At 38.3% G+C, this 16,177-nt stretch overlaps 1 protein-coding gene across 1 annotated transcript in view; it reads right to left on the minus strand.

Moving 5' to 3' along the window:
- Positions 1 to 222: 222 nt before the first annotated feature.
- The window catches only part of LOC103180318, a 39,852-nt gene continuing 23,897 nt past the window's right edge, over positions 223 to 16,177 (minus strand). The window contains exons 24-38 of the mRNA XM_007896104.2: positions 15,545 to 15,630; positions 14,917 to 14,954; positions 13,652 to 13,693; positions 12,369 to 12,415; positions 10,260 to 10,605; positions 9,464 to 9,526; positions 9,233 to 9,382; positions 8,178 to 8,317; positions 7,203 to 7,271; positions 6,025 to 6,121; positions 5,183 to 5,286; positions 4,696 to 4,768; positions 3,483 to 4,327; positions 2,115 to 2,244; positions 223 to 1,735 (exon numbers count right to left, since the gene is read on the minus strand). Of these exons, the coding sequence (XP_007894295.2) occupies positions 1,520 to 1,735; positions 2,115 to 2,244; positions 3,483 to 4,327; positions 4,696 to 4,768; positions 5,183 to 5,286; positions 6,025 to 6,121; positions 7,203 to 7,271; positions 8,178 to 8,317; positions 9,233 to 9,382; positions 9,464 to 9,526; positions 10,260 to 10,605; positions 12,369 to 12,415; positions 13,652 to 13,693; positions 14,917 to 14,954; positions 15,545 to 15,630 (2,446 nt within the window). The 3' untranslated portion in view covers positions 223 to 1,519. The remainder of the gene's footprint in view (positions 1,736 to 2,114; positions 2,245 to 3,482; positions 4,328 to 4,695; positions 4,769 to 5,182; positions 5,287 to 6,024; positions 6,122 to 7,202; positions 7,272 to 8,177; positions 8,318 to 9,232; positions 9,383 to 9,463; positions 9,527 to 10,259; positions 10,606 to 12,368; positions 12,416 to 13,651; positions 13,694 to 14,916; positions 14,955 to 15,544; positions 15,631 to 16,177) is intronic.

Consider the following 16,177-nt stretch of genomic DNA (forward strand, 5'->3'; position numbering starts at 1 on the left):
CAGGGTACGTACACAGTGTTCAAAACACAGATCAGGCATAACGTGTAATTTGAAAAACATTAAAAATATGTCCAGCATTTGCAGACTTTTATTTGGAAAGTTGTGGTAAGATTTCCAAAAATGCAGCAGTATTTACCACTAGGCAACCAATTCAGACAGAAAATGCACACAAACATATTGCATCAGTTTTGTTTGCTGAATAGTTGGTTTTCCTATTTTCCTACAGATCATTGAAAAAGGGGAACTTAAGTTACCAAAAATATCATTTCCTCTTTATTATATACTGATCATATACAAATCTTTCAGAGTAAGGAATGCAAGTGGGTGACAGTCTGCATCACGTTAATAGCTCTGTTGACAATTAAAGCAGTTTCTTTTCCCCAGTCACAAAGTCGCATCTATTTACAAGAAACTACCCATTGCCGTGTGGAAAATCAATGGACAATTGAGGATTTTTGAGCCCATCCCCATCAAAGCAGTCACATCAGATGTTGGGGTGGATTTTGAGATACAGTGGACAAGATTTGAGGTTATGAGAAAAGATGTGGATAAGATAAGCCAAAACATAAAAAGGGCAAAATACCAGATATTCTGTATTGGAATCTTCACAGAATGAGGAACGGTATCAGTTCAAGGCTGAAAAGGGAATCCGTGGGGAATGAGTGAATACCCTGAAGAATAATATAAACATGTATGGAATGTATCGACGACGTATCAGTTTATTATTAAATATAACCAAACCCAAGTACATGAATTGATATCCTTATTTTTACACAGCATTCCATCTTTTCGTTGTGAAACACGTGTAGAAAAAGAAGTGTAGCCAGGAATCAACCTGAACGGGAAGATAGATCTGGGTTTAATAATAATAATAATAATCCTTGCATTTGATATAGCGCTTTTCACGTCGGGAGGACGTCCCAAAGCGCTTCACAGAACACACTGTAAAGTGAATTGACTGTATATTTGTGGGCGAACGCGGCAGCCAATTGCGCACAGCAATGTCCCACAAACAGTCGTAGATTGAAAATGACCAATTTATTATTGTTTTTGTTTTGGAGGATTATTATTAGGCTCTGTGTGGAGTAAGGAAACTTGCCCAAGGTTTCGCCCTCTGCCGGGAATTGAACTCAGGTCTCTCACTTGCAAAGCGAGTGCTCTAACCACTGAGCTACAGGACTCAACATCTCATTTGATGAATGGCATCTCCAGTAATACAGCACTCCATTGAAGAACCAGCCCACACAATGAGCTTGAAGTCCCTACATGGGGTTTGAACCCAAAATCTGACTCAGAGATCAGAGCACCACCAATTAACTCAGATTTACACCTTTTCAGTACTATAATGAGAAAAATGTATCATGATGAAGCCAGATACAGACATACTGTTTTTTGTAATAGAATGTGTGGACTGCAATTCCAGAATTCACAGTAAAAGGATACAGGGTTAACCCGATGCGGGTCACGGAGACATACAGACCAGCTTGCCTTCTAAATTAATATGCGTTAGAGCACATTGCTACAAACAATCAAAAGAGCACTCTAGTTCCAGTAAGTCACCCAGAGGCAAGGTTTCAAGGCCTAAAGGATCCGAGTTTGCGAGGCCAGTGAACCGATCTGGTGGTGTCCCTGATGAATCAGTCTGCAAGGACTGCAGACCAGGAAGGGTGGTGAAGAAAGTGTTGTTGTACGGAGAGGGGATATACGATGAGCGCTGTGCAGGTGATTGATATGCCTGAAAAGTAGACAACAACAAACAAAACAATCGAGTCAATACATGCTTGAAGGGCCAGAGCACAACTGAAGTAAAGAATTGTCCACAAGACCTTATGGTGACCATCACTAAATTAAAATGAGCTGTTTGAAATATTTGTGTAAGTTCCCACAGCCCAACATGTACTGTACTAGCTTCAGCAATTTGATCGATGGTTAGAATTATTGACAACAGAAGCAAATTGAGATTATTCCCTCTAAAAGATATGCTCAGACACTAGAAAAGCTAACACCATTTATGCAACCCATTTTTTCCAGCCAAATAATTGTTAAAAATCAAAACATTGATATCCTTCAAAAATGAAAGTGAATCCAGCAATCACCTGCACTGCATAACTTACCATTTCTCTGTGGGATGTGCCCTGGATAACTTGGTTAGAGACACGGTTCACAAGATCATCAACAGACAATCCTGACAGCGTGCCACCATTTTCCTCCTTTACTTTATTGATGAACGAATGAAATACATCTCTGGAGCACAAAAACAAGATCAAATTAATCAGACTCATGCTGCTAATAACTACATCTTACCAACAAATTACAAGAAATCTAACAAAATTAGGTCATTTCTGGGGGTGAGAAGCTGTTACAAGTTCCCTAAGACTTTGCAGTCAGGTATATCTGAAATTATTCACACCATTAATTCAGAATAAAATAGTATTCCATGAGCAACCTTACATTCTTATTTTTCAATACATTTTAGTGGTTTTTGCTTTTGAAAGATGCTCCCATTTGGATTTAAGTCTACAAGAATGGGTCAAGTCTAGACGGTGGTCGAGACCAGTCTCAAAGCCCTTCACAGATATACTGTAAAACAGTGTATTTTATGGGTGAAAGTAGCAGTCAATTTGCACACAAACAACCATTAACTGAGTGACCAATTTTATTGGAGACACTGGGATAAACTTCATTTTGAATAGTGCCATGGGATCTTTAACATCCTCCTGAACAGCAGACGTTTTAACATCTCATTCAAAGGATGTTACCTCTTAAAATGCAGATGAACTGCAAAACTGCATTGGAGTATCAGCAAAGACTACATGGGTTCCTAACGTGGGGCTTGAACTCACAATCTTCTGACTCAAGTGGCGAGAGTGCAACAGCTGAGTCAGACTGACACCAACACAAAATTTCCCAATCCCTTTGCTCAAAATCATCCATATGGTGAACACGCCTTAGCAGTAGGACCTGAACACGAAAAATGAAAGGGCATTTCTGAGGTTAACGACAAGAGATGACTAATAATGATGTCCAGCATTGGAAGGTGGCAAATTGAAGCTGTAGTACTTTTCTCAGCATCGAGTTGGGTTGCTTTATCTAGAGAAAGACAATAATAATCCTTTGCATTTGATATAATGCCTTATCATGTCTGAGACTTAAAGCGCTTCACTGAATTTACTGTAAGTGAAATGACTGTATTTTGTGGGCGAAACGCAGCAGCCAATTACACACTGCAGTGTCCCACAAACAATCGTGGATTGAAGTGACCAATTCATTATTATTTTTTTTGAAGGACTTATTACCCCCATAAAAGCAATCCACCAATTGACTAACAACCGGGATCCTACTTACTACTAGGTAAGCAGAGCTGTGTGGAGTAAGGAAACTTGCCCAACATTTCGCCCTCACGGGAATCAAACCCAGGTCTCTCGTTTGCGAGTGATCCAAACCATTGAACTACAGGACTCCGATATAAGTATAAAACTTACTTGCTTGTTCCAGGGAATTGGAAGAAAAGTTGTTCCATTACTGCATGATAAGATGATCTTGGTTCTGTAAGTTTGGTTAAGCCAACATCGTTTGTAATGTTGCTGGTAGATGTTCTTAAAACAGCATCAGGAAATGTATGCTCAACTCCACCAAATGACATTTGTCCATGTAAAATCTGAAAGTCCTCATTCTTCATGCCCGGTGGCACAGATTGTAAAGATGTTAACTCTGTATCAAAGGATTTGGCTCCTGGCACAGAAGTCTCAAACAAATGGTTCTGATGATTTCCAGGCTCATGTGTGGTTAATGTAGAAAGGGAAATATCTGGGATTTTCTCTTTTGTTTCAAATGAAAGAGAGGAATTTGGTATTTCCAAACCACCAGTCTGTCTACCATTTGAAAACTGAACAGATGTGTCGAGGAGTAATCTTTCTTGACCAGCAGACATCCTATAATTCATTCTACGTTCAGGATTTTGGATATAGTCCAAATGATCAACGGCCAAGTTTGGCGGCACATTTGGAGATTTTGCACGATTAGCAAGCCAAGCAGCTGATGTGTAGGAGTCTTTGTCTGTTCCCACTGAAGATGAAGCACTTCCGTCAAGCCTAAGGAAAGCAGGTTTGGATCCTGGTAAAATCCAGCTATTTTCCGAGGGTGCAGAATTTCCACCAAATACAACATGCTTGCTCACGTCCAATCGTGTTGGAGATGCTGAAGCTCTTTGCTGTTTTGCAGAATAGTTAGAACTTTGAAATTTAGACTTATACAAGGATGATATTAAATTGCTGGAAGATGTACCGTAGGACTCTCCATCACTGTATTGTGGTAGAGCTGTAGCAGCCTAAATGAAAATATAATGCTCAGTAAAATCAAATTCTATGAAATCCAGGGCTACATATCTTTATAGTACATCTTTGACTGAGAAGTTTGGAAGAATACTCAGATCCAATTATAAAGAATTCTTTATTTGATACGTTGCTAATAATGTCTACACATCTCAAATTACATCAGAGTAAAATGTAGTGTTTATATAATAATCCTTGCATTTGATATAGCACCTTATCACGTCTTCGAGACGTATCAAAGCACTTCACAGAATATACTGTAAAGTGTAATGACTGTATATTTTTGTGGGAGAAATGATAGGCTTTGAGTAATCCCTCAGATTAGTCACCCGAGTCCGATTATGTGATAGTAAAGGAAACTTACATTGATTTGTCCTTGAATTTCTTTGATTCTTTTCTCTCTCACGTCACCAGCAGCATCCAAAAAAACAATATTTCTATGTAAATGTGAAAAAAATTACAAGAATTTACATTTCAAAACTGCTAGAGTTTTATAAAATATGAAATATCTTATTTGTGTTTTAAATTAATGGCCCTGCCTCATCAAGTAGTAACAAAAAGGAGATCCATTTGGAATTTACTATCTTCCGTTTGGTAAAAGATTGATATTGTACTTTGTAAGAAACATGGTATTTGGTCTATACGGACAGGTTATCTCTGTGCACATCAAAAGAGTATTGCTTCCTTTCAAAGGGGAGGCGGAAAAAAAACCTTCATGGTGCATGGAAGTCACTTAACAAACCTTATCGATTCTAATAATAATGTTTCTGAGACTCTCCAAGTCTGGCTTTGTACAGCATGAGACGGCGAGATCTGTTTGAAGTACATTCTTGTAATTTTCAAACACTTACTGTGCGTTCTGCGTAGAATAAAGCTTCATATTTCCACCAGCCTCCTTCAGCAAATGATTGGGTCCGTGCAACTCTATGTATTTCATCCATTCAGAAGTCTGAACCTACACCAGGCAATGGAATGAAATATAACATGTTAAATACTGAAATTGGGCTGCAACATACATTAAAATATGCAATACAAAGTATCTGAAAACATTCTCCAGATTTTCTTATTCCTTCGTCTGATCTCCATTTAACCACATTTTATAAAGACTTCAATTTCAAGAAGTGAGAAAAATGTCATTTATTTTCTGGCTAAAATACACACATCTAGTTTCACCTTACCATTAAATGTAATTGGTGGTACAGAGAATGAAATCAGAAGGACCAGAAGGATCAGAAGGACAGCATCACTCCCTTTAAATAACCCCAGTGAGAAGCTTAAGTAACACTTGACTGATTGATATAAAAATCCTTGCATTTGATATAGCCCTTTATCACGTCTTCTAGACGTCTCAAAGCGCTTCACAGAATATACTGTAAAGTGAATTGACTGTATTTTGTAGGTGAAACGCTCCTAACATGTTGAAGCTTTGGTTAACAGGTAAAAGGAAAAGTCTAAACCTCCAAGTCTCACAAATGAGGATAACANTTTTTTTTAATCTCTAGGTTTTGAGCATTTTATTGTACAAAGTAGAATACACTAAATTATAATACAGTATCGCTGCTAGGTGATCATCTAATGAACCATATTCACTATTCAAGAATAAGTGTGAAATTGTAATAAGTGATAAATATCAATTTCATCCAGCTTAGATGGCTGCACAGACATTGCCATAATCTATTATTCAAACACCTACCTCAGCAGAATGTATTCTGTTTGCTGAATCTCTGCAATTTTCCTTTTGCTTGTGAAGAACTTTCTGTAATTTCTTCTTATCCCGTGCCCATTTGGCCCTAATATCAATAAGTGACACCCACACTTAGGCACAGATATCCCAAAGACTAACACTATCATATTTACACAAGTAAGAATGTTCCAGGGTTAAAATATTGCTCTGCTTGGTATGTTTAACAGCTGTTCTCCCCTGGTTAATGGTGAAAATGCAGTTTTACTGACACCTTTGTTTCATCAAATTAAATGTTCCAATATTTTTCCACATTGGTAGTGTATAAAATACAGTAAAGTAAAATGGCTTCAAGCAGTAAAGCAACATGGAGTTGGAAACCCCGTCAATACTTCCCAAGACTCAGGATTATGGGGATGTTGAAAAATAATTCCTGATTTCAAAGTTCTGTGCATGTGATTGAAATATTAACAAAAATGTACTGGATCGCTCACCATTGTCAGTCAACATAACCAGCAGTGAGCATTCCTCTCCAAGTAGTCTGAGGCTCATGTGATTTACTATTCAGCCCAAATTCATACAGTATTTCTACATGAATGCAGATTTAGTGTATAAAATGTAGTACAAATATCACATTAAATAACCTACAACCTTATTGTTTGAAAGAAGTGTGATCACCATATAAAAACGGGAAGTTACTTTAAGTTTCCCATTAGGAGGGAAAATTAGAAAATTTCCAATGAGGCTGGAGGAGAGCGCCTTGGAACAGTTTTGTTTAATAATTGTGTACAAATGAGTTCCTTATTTATTTTCCCACTTTTTGTACTTCTGCTTTGCTTTAAAGAGAAGCTGGCGAGGGCAGGACTAAGCCACCCTTCCGAAATAAAGAAGGAATAAAGTAGTGGTGGGGAAGACACCAAGAGTAATATGGCTCCTGTACACACACACACTGAGACGTTACCCTGCATGAGGGGTTCTTATATAAATGCAAGTGGTTGTACAATACTAAATCTTTGAAGGAACTGTGTTGCCCTAGATTTCCCCAAGTTTAGATTGAAGTCTACTTATCTATAGACTGAATGAACAAGGAACAATGTATTTTTATCTGCTGGATTACCCAATTATAATACGCCAACATTAAATGCACACTTCTTAACATTGTGGGTGTGCAGTGGCAACCAGTAGAATACCTTTCTTTCTGCATCTCTTCTTTCAGCTTCAGAATTTGTGTATCTTTTTCCTGAATATGTTTCCTGTTACTAAAAAGAAAAAAAAAGTATTGTAGCACACTTGGCTAGATGTGAAATGCTTTCATTCTGCAAACAACACATTTAGTGCAAAATGATATGGTAATTATGTTCACAATTTCGCTCACGTTCTCAATTCATTGAACATTTCAGTGCAGGAGGCTCTTTGGACTAACCAAATACACTTAGCGTACTCCAATTGAAAGGAAAAGCTTGTCTGGACAGCAGAGCTCTCTTCCCATTCCCCTCACAATTTTAACAGATTTTTCAACAGTCAAACATACAGTACATAGCATTCCCAAAGTCAGGCCTTAACTTAAGCAGATAAATCAGTTATCATCATACACAGAACCCAGAGCAGCCTCTCAAATGAGACCAGCAAGTTTAGGCAGCAAGTGATGATAAAAGCGGTCACCCTGGCTCAGCTGGTAGCATTATGGTACCATTATTCTAAAACAGAAGTTTGTAGGTTCAAATCCCAGGTTGCACCTTTATACCCATAGTCCAGAGTGACATACCAATGCTGCGCTGAAGGAGCGATGCATAGTCAGAGGCACCATCTTTCTAAGGAGATGTTAAACCAAGTCCTGTCTGTTTTGGATGGATGTTAAAGAATCCATGGCATTAAGTAACAACAACAAAATTACATATGTGTCGCACCTTTCAGATCGGGAGATCGTCCCAAGCCATTGGATAATCAGTTTTTCGGATCCGAGCTGGGGATCAGGGAGGGTGGAGAAAGGAAGGTGATCGAAGAGGAGGGTCTTGAAACAGGTCTTGAAGGAGGTAAGGGAGGGGGCAAGGCAGAAGGACTGCGGGATGGAGAGGAGCTCCTCTGGATGCCCCAGCCAACAATCCCTATTGTTGCTGTAAGGCACTATATCAAATGGCAGGATTTTAATTATAAACACTCCATACCTTTCACAATTATCCTTCACAGATTTAAACCTTTCCTGTGCCTCGCAGAGTTCTTGTAACTGAAGCTTTCTTTTATGATTCATTTTCTCTTTCGTTTCTTCCAACTGCAGTTTTGCTGCTGTGAATTTCTCTCTCAGTTTCTATTACATAGAGGCAGTAGTACATATTTTAGAAAAAGACAGTATTGGGAAGAAAAGTTGCTGTGACACATACAAAAGCTACAATGAGGTTCACAAGATTTTAATCTAACAACCCGTCCCTGACTTTATGCTTGAAACACAATAACTTCAATAACAATAACTTCCTCTCATTCAATAGTATTGTGTTTATTTCTGCAGATCTCAAAAATTGCTACTCCATTTTCAAAACGAATACTAGAATTTCTTGTTTCTGCCTGGACCCGATATATGCACCACATGCGTTTGTTTTGTGCAATGAAAAGCTCATAGCTCTCCCCAACTCACCTAATGAGGTTGGCCATTTTAGCACATAGATTTGAACCAGACTGTAAGAAGTCAGCATGCTACCTTTATGCAACAGCCTTAGAAGCAAGTTCACACGACTGTACAGTTACGTGCATTATAATAGGACTGGAATAATGCGCTTCAGTTCAGTTTCTGGGATTTGCAAAAGAAAATTAAATCGTAATTTATAGCTTTATAGTGATGGCTACAAGTAGAAACTCATTGCCAAAACCAAATAGGGTTGGTACCCAAGTAACAACAACCTGCATTTATAGAGTCTCTCAGGCTGGGTAGCATCGTAGAGCGCTTGACAGTGGCTGAGCACGACCCCGAGCCGGAAGTGGGGGGGGGAGAGAGGGAGATGTGTGCATTTTATAATGGTGTGTTCCAAATACGCATCCACACCAAGAGAACAGGAGAATTCAATGGAAAGAAATTTGCTGTTTACGGGGTTCACTGCTCAATGGGGGAAACACAGAACTTCGGATGAACATCTTCTATTCAGGAACAACTGAAGCAAATCGATATTGGACAATACCCAAAATAGAGTACAAGACCAGCACCAGTTATATCAGAGTAAATGACACTGACCTCCTCCCTGAGCACAAGCTGCTCATGCTTTTCTTTTGAGGCTTGGATTTCAAATGGATTTTCAGAATTTAATCGGACGTACAGTCTTTCCGATTTCTCATAGTTCTGTAAGAGCTGGATCCTCTCGTGATACAGGTGCAGAAAGGTTCTCTAGAAAGCAAAACCCAGCAGTTTATACAGTGCAGTATCAGTAGAGAGATTTAACAAAGAATTTTATGATTCTAGTTTTACCTCTCTGGTTTCAAATGGTTTTATTGGGTCAGTGAGGACTTCAGCATTGCAAAACGTTGTACTCTGAGGAAAAAAAAATATATTTCATATAATCTGGGGATGGGGGGGGGTGGAGAAAACAATATTTTTTTAAAAAAATTCTCTGGTTTTAAAACTTCAGATCCCTCAGAAGTAAAATGAATCCTGTAGTTTTTACCATAGTAGTCACCAATCTGTATTTAAATTAAAGTGACCTTTATTTTTCAAAAACAATCTGGTCTGAAAGGGGATTTCCAGAACATTTCCCACCAATCTCACTGCGTAACTTAAACCAAATGACATCTTTCTGTAGAATTCTCAAATGGTACGAAATACAATTACTGAGAATTTATTAAAACTACTCACCACTTAATGTTTTAATACACAAATGATTTTACTATGGGAGCAGAAAAAAATGGGTTTCTACATATCTCATGTAGGTTTTTTTTTAAGATAATAAGCTGAGAGCGATTCAATGATTGGAAACACAGGAAAGTAGAATCTAATCCAAAATGTTTCTTCTTCATAAAGCCCTTTTTTTTTAAAAGCTGTTTATTTAAAATTCACAAGATTCATTCTTTGGCACCATTTGACTGGCCAGGAGAGTTCAAACAGGATGATAATTTTGTCCATATTCCTAAAGTCAACCAGTCATTCATAGCCACATCAATTTCAGGTTCGCAAGATTTCTAGTTCCTATCTCATTGTTGAATTCCTCAGTTAGATAGCTATTTTAACATGAAATTTGCAGGAGACTAATATGCTTTGGTTTGCTAACCTGAACATCCTTCTTTTGGTCCTGGATGAATAAACCAGAATGGAGAGGAACACTGAGAGAATGAGGCTGGAAATGCGGTGCAGATGACTCCTTGTGGGCAGTTAATGAACCATCCGCTAATCTTTCAATCTTTGGTGACGGCCCGTTTGCTTTAGTGTTGCATTTACTCTTTTTATCCGGATAAACCCCCAATGGAGATAATTGCATTTGGTCCTCAAAAGCATGATCCAAATAGGCTTTGATGCTTGAACTCCGCAACTTCACTTCCTCACATTTTGGTGCCTTTTGACAGAGATCAAGATTTTCAGAGCCTACGGAACTGGTTTCATCCAGATTAGACATGGAGCTGAAAGATTAAGTGCAGGAAGGTCATTTCAAAGAGTTATAATGACTGAAGAATTACATAGAATATACAGCACAGAAACAGGCCATTCGGCCCAACTGGTTTACGCTCCACTTTCTCCCTCATGTTCTTATCTAACTTCCCCATAAATGCATCCGTGCTATTCGCCTCAACTAGTCTTTGTGGTAGCAAGATCCTCATTCCCACCACTCTCTGGGTAAAGAAGTAATTCAACACAGATTTGGTCCCGATTATTTCTAGCTTTGAAAAATGGAATGTCAGCTAAACTTTCAACTCAAGTTATTCAAGCCGACTTGCTGAGGAGGTGGATCCCAGTCCAAATCAGTCAAACCTAAGCACTCGAGCAAAGAGCCAATATCACAAATCAGCCCAAAAGCAGGTCACGCACAGGCCGATAGACAGTAAACATGTTTCTCGCCGGTCTCAGCCCTCACAATGACACCATCTACAGCATCAATATTGATATTTTCTCTTCCCACAAAGGCATCCCTTGTGTCACCCACATTGAGTCTCCTAGTTGTGGATTTGGAGTGTGAAAGGAAAGGCTCATAAAGTCGAAATGATATTTTCTGTTGGTAAATGCGGGAGTAATCGAGGGTAAGGGAGCAGAAGTACGAGTTCAGAAATGATTAATATGAGTCGAGCAAAGAAATCTAAGTGGTTTCGATAGAAAACTGAATGGGAATTGGTTGAATGTACAACTTAGACGACTATACAATTTATAAATCACGGTTTTTACACCACTGCTTTTACACCATATCCAATATCCATTCTCTTTCAAATAATAGGTGATCAGCAGTGAACTGAAATAGGTTTTCCTGTCACCGTCAGGAAAAGTTTCAGAAATAAGGAGATTCAAAGTGGTCACATCAATGGTACCAATGGTATCAAGACAACAATCTTGATTTGAAGCACTTTCTGCCCAGAAAATAATTTTTAAAAATCCTTGCATTTGATTCAGCACAAAATGGAAATAAATTGGGAGTTTTAACATCACATTTACATTTCTGACGAGGGCCAACTTCAGGGATGTGCTAACATGCCATTGAAAAGCTCTCATGAAGAATTTTTCAACGGTGGAATTTCCCAAAACATTCATGTTCCTTATTGCAAGTAAAGTCAAATAGGTATGCAAATTATCACCCACGAAAATGTCAACCCATTCACATTTATTTCCAATTAACTAAATTATTCAGTGCTAAATTCGACAACACAATGGGATAATGCTTGTGAGATCCCCAAAACACTGATTAGGAATGGAATGTGTTTAGGTGGGGGGTGGGAGTGGTTTGTTCCACTTAGTGTCCTAGTGCTGGGATTGGTTTCATAGCAATTCTACTTTGTAAACTTTAAGCCCTATTTTGCAGTAGTTTATTTGCCAAAGATTGGCTGAAATTGTAGGCTTTTACCAATTAACTTTTATCAATCAAGTGAAAGGAACCTGAAGCCTCTGGGCCAAACTGTACAAGTATATGTTTTGGCTTAGGAGAAGCAGGCTTTCTTGGGGGAAAAACGTTGGAAAGGTAATAATAAGCAAAAAAAACAGAACACCGGCTTGACGTACAGCTGAAAATGTGCTCAATGTAGTGTTAAAAAAAAGGCGATATTCCGACTCGAGTAAATCATTTGCCTAGAGTAGGGTGCAGCTAAATGTGTTCCTAAGAATAAACTCAGGAATGGTTTAGGATTCCTGCAAACCTTCTCCATATTTGTACAATTGCCTTCCAATATGAAATGATTCTTACCAGCTTTTGTCATTCTTTATCCGTTCATTTGAAGGGCCTGAAAATTTCTGAATGTCGGAAGTGGAGCAAAAAGTGTGGGGGAGGGGGGGAAGGAGGGAAGATGGAATAGATCAGAATTGTCAAAGTAAATCAAGTGCCACACAAATATTTACCAACTTTACAATAAAAATTGGCAATCTGAAAGTATCAAAATGCAACTAAATATAAACAGCATCAATAACAACAATTATTTTGCATACATTTCTGTGTCAACATATTTACGACAATATGCTTCTGAAAGAAGTATTACATAATCAGGTGGCCGGTGCAGTGCCACCCACATTTCATGCTGACATTAAGTATTTGCAGATAATGAACACAATGTACAAGCAGTCCAGATCATTTCAATCCCCCTTTGGCTTCCCATTACTTTGCAACAAAGTCTAGAGACTGGCACCCGATTCCTCCAGACCGGATAAAATAAAAGCAAGTATCCACACTGATTAATCACATCATACACTAAAATATATTAAACTAGATAACTCTTCATTCAAAGAGAAAAGGGCCCCAGTGATGAATTATCCGATGTGGTGAGTTAACCCTTGGACCTCACTTTATGGTCCCAGGGTGGTCAGCCTTGCTCTCTCTCGCTTGCTCAGCCAGCCCGCTCGCCACGCACACAGCATCTGAGGATGCGTGCTCAACGCTCGCTAAGTCTCCGCACCAGTCACAGGATAGGACGGGAAGACACAGCAGCCCTCCAATAGACCACAGGCCTCTGCGATCTGACATGTGCGCCCAACCTCCACCGAGTGCCCACAATAGTCAGCACGCGAGGTGATGCAAGACGCCATGTTATAGGACGAGTTATCCAATGAATTTTACATTGTAAGCACTCACAAGGCTTTCTACAATGCAACGGATTACATGTTAAGAGGAGTGACCATATTTATATGGGAAGGATATCGACAGCGTGATAACTTGGAAGTGATAGTGACGAACGACTTAATCCAGGCTAAGTTATCTGGAGTTTTCTGTAAGTGGTGTGCTTTTTTATAACCTGTTGTGTCTTTGCACACAGCAAAATTCTGTTGCATGATTTATAGAACGCAAATCCACTATGGGCAAAAATCAGGAGGGAGAAGAAGCTATTCCTAAAGTCAGAATTTGAGTGTGAAGCAGGAACAATAATGAACGTATTACAACGAGGCTGATAACGATCCTTGCATTGGTCGCAACTTCCCTCTAATTTTGGGGAAAAATTTATACAGCAAACACTAGGAATGAGGAAGGACTTAAAATACCTTGGGTTTGATTTCTTTCTTTCTGGCTCCAAAGGTTTCATCCTGTTGAGATGAAAAAGCAATTCCGTGCTCAAAACAAGTAAAGAAATAAATGCTCTGATCAGAAGACTTTGATTCTATCCGAATAGTACATCTTCTTAGGTTCAAGTGCAGTCTACTGCCAATTATCTGAATGTGTTCAGCAAGTACAAATATGGCTTCAGAATAGGTATTTTCCTACTGTTTATTTGTCCATTCACAAGAAAATGTGATAAAATGATGCTGAGCATAGATTTTAAAAACCCAATGATAGTCGAAAGTAGAGACGGAGATTTTGGCACTTTCACAAGCTTGAGGATTTGGAACCTTTTATTAAACAAGAGTCACCTAAAAATAGTTATAAAAGCCAAGAAACAGTTCAGAAAATAAGCAAGTCCTAATAGTAGCAGGTCAAGAAGAGAAATGAGAGGAAGGTTGGAAAAGACCCATATACATGAAAGTTGATGGTCTTTCAAATGTCAAACGTTCCCAGTATTCTTGATATATTCAACTCGACACAAAAATGAAGCAGGAAAAGCGAAGACAGGAACTCTGAAGATTTATGCTTTTAGCGCAGCGGAGTATGTGCTGCAGCATCAAGACACTGATCATGAGCAGTCAGGTCAAAACAACCGAACTTGAAAACACATGTAAATCTTTTCAGATAGCCAGCTGACAGAAAAATCTGTATTCCCTCGAGGTTAGAAGGTTGAAGTGTGATCTAATTAAGTTTTTTAAAATAATAAAGGGATTCAACAGGGTCACTCCATTCAGCGTGAAGGATGCTATGTAAAGGCAAGTTGTTGATGAACACAGATTCTTATTTCGGAGTCTAAGAGTCTTTCACTGGAGATAACTGGGCAAGAAGGTTCCTAGATTTACCTGAATCTAAAATACAAGGGTGAAAAGGTCGAACCTTAAATATTGGCTTCTATCAAATACTGATCAACCAGCTGTGGTTTCCAGCATTTTCTATTTTTAATTTGTTTTCCATGATTTTTTTCCCCCCCTTTGAATCTCTGCTGAATGGCATCTGTTCCATTTTCTATACACAGCTGAGGGAATTTACTCCTACTTTAATCAGAAAAGCTAAAATATCGTTACGTTTCATGAAATGGAGAAGCTCAGTATCAAATTTTAATTGTCTACTACTAGGAATCAGTGTTAGTTATCAGCACACATTTACTCGAGTTCAACAGCAATGTATGTTTCTGAGAACAAAGAATGATAAGTCAGATTTACTGTACCTTCAGTTCACTTCGATCAGTCTTTTTGCTCAAGGTATCTATTTGAAAAAAACACATCAACCCAGCTTTATTTTGCATTAGATCTAGATCAAATATCAAATCAGATTACATTTGATCGGTCACTTGATCGTTTCCTAAAGGTGCATTTTATGGCTTCAACTGCATCATGCAAGATTAGTTAGTTTCCAAAACGATTGTGCCATAAATGAATGTCAGTTTTTTTTGCAGTATTTTGTGCTTCATATTGAAATTGGTAACATGGTTATCTCATCTAATCTTACACCCACTTAATTATTAAAACAAATGGTTGCCTCCCTCCTGCTCCAGGTAAAATAATCCCATTTCTTTTCACTACCACATTCCATTGATGCCCAAGACCTGATTACATTAAGGTTATTGCTTCCAGTGAAGTTAGAACCCTCTCTGTAACCACATGCTGGGTCTTGTGAATATTTGAGTTTTCTGGGGAAGGTGGGGGAGAAATTTCAATCACCTCAAATAACTACATTTTGCCAATTGAGAAAATATCCTCAAATAATCCAGAAACAGAAAAACTGAACATTAACATCATCAGGTAAGGACATCGACCAGAAGTAATTTCCATATGGAACGGTAGTTAATTACTCACCAGACTGTTCTTGTTGGATGTTAGATGGTGCTTTTCCAAGACTTTGATTCTTTTTCTTTTCTTTTTTTCTGCCAATCTTCCTCATGCTTTTAGAGGATAAATAGATATTTAAAAAAGTAACATACTTCATTGTAAAATCTATGCATCCACGGAGTTAGAATTATTTTGCACTTAATGACTAACTCTACATTTAGGTTTTATTTAAAAGCAACATTAAAAGATTTAATGCACTTATTTGTTTACCATGTTTATTCATAATATCAGATCAAAATGTACCCAGTGCCATCTGTTACTTGGATAAGTCAAGCTGTGCAAAATTCATTTAGCAGTATCAAGGTTTAGCTAATATTTTTAATTAATTATATCCGCAGTACTGAATCTTTTATTTAAAAACACATAAAGAATAGACAGCGATCAGAAAGACGGAGTATTGCAGCAGCTGGATAAAGGAGTAGGCTTGAAATATAACTTTTGATAAGTAAAGTATACTGAGCAGTACACATTCAACAAAAGGACAGGTGGGAAAGGATTTGGGTGTGACATTTGGTTAAACACAAAGTGTCTAGTCAACGGGTATTGATCACTAACCAAATTCCCAGATGCATCTAAAATTATTACCGAGCTCACATTTGG

The sequence above is a fragment of the Callorhinchus milii genome, unplaced genomic scaffold, assembly GCF_018977255.1.
Source record: "Callorhinchus milii isolate IMCB2004 unplaced genomic scaffold, IMCB_Cmil_1.0 Scaffold25, whole genome shotgun sequence".
NCBI lineage: Eukaryota > Metazoa > Chordata > Chondrichthyes > Chimaeriformes > Callorhinchidae > Callorhinchus > Callorhinchus milii.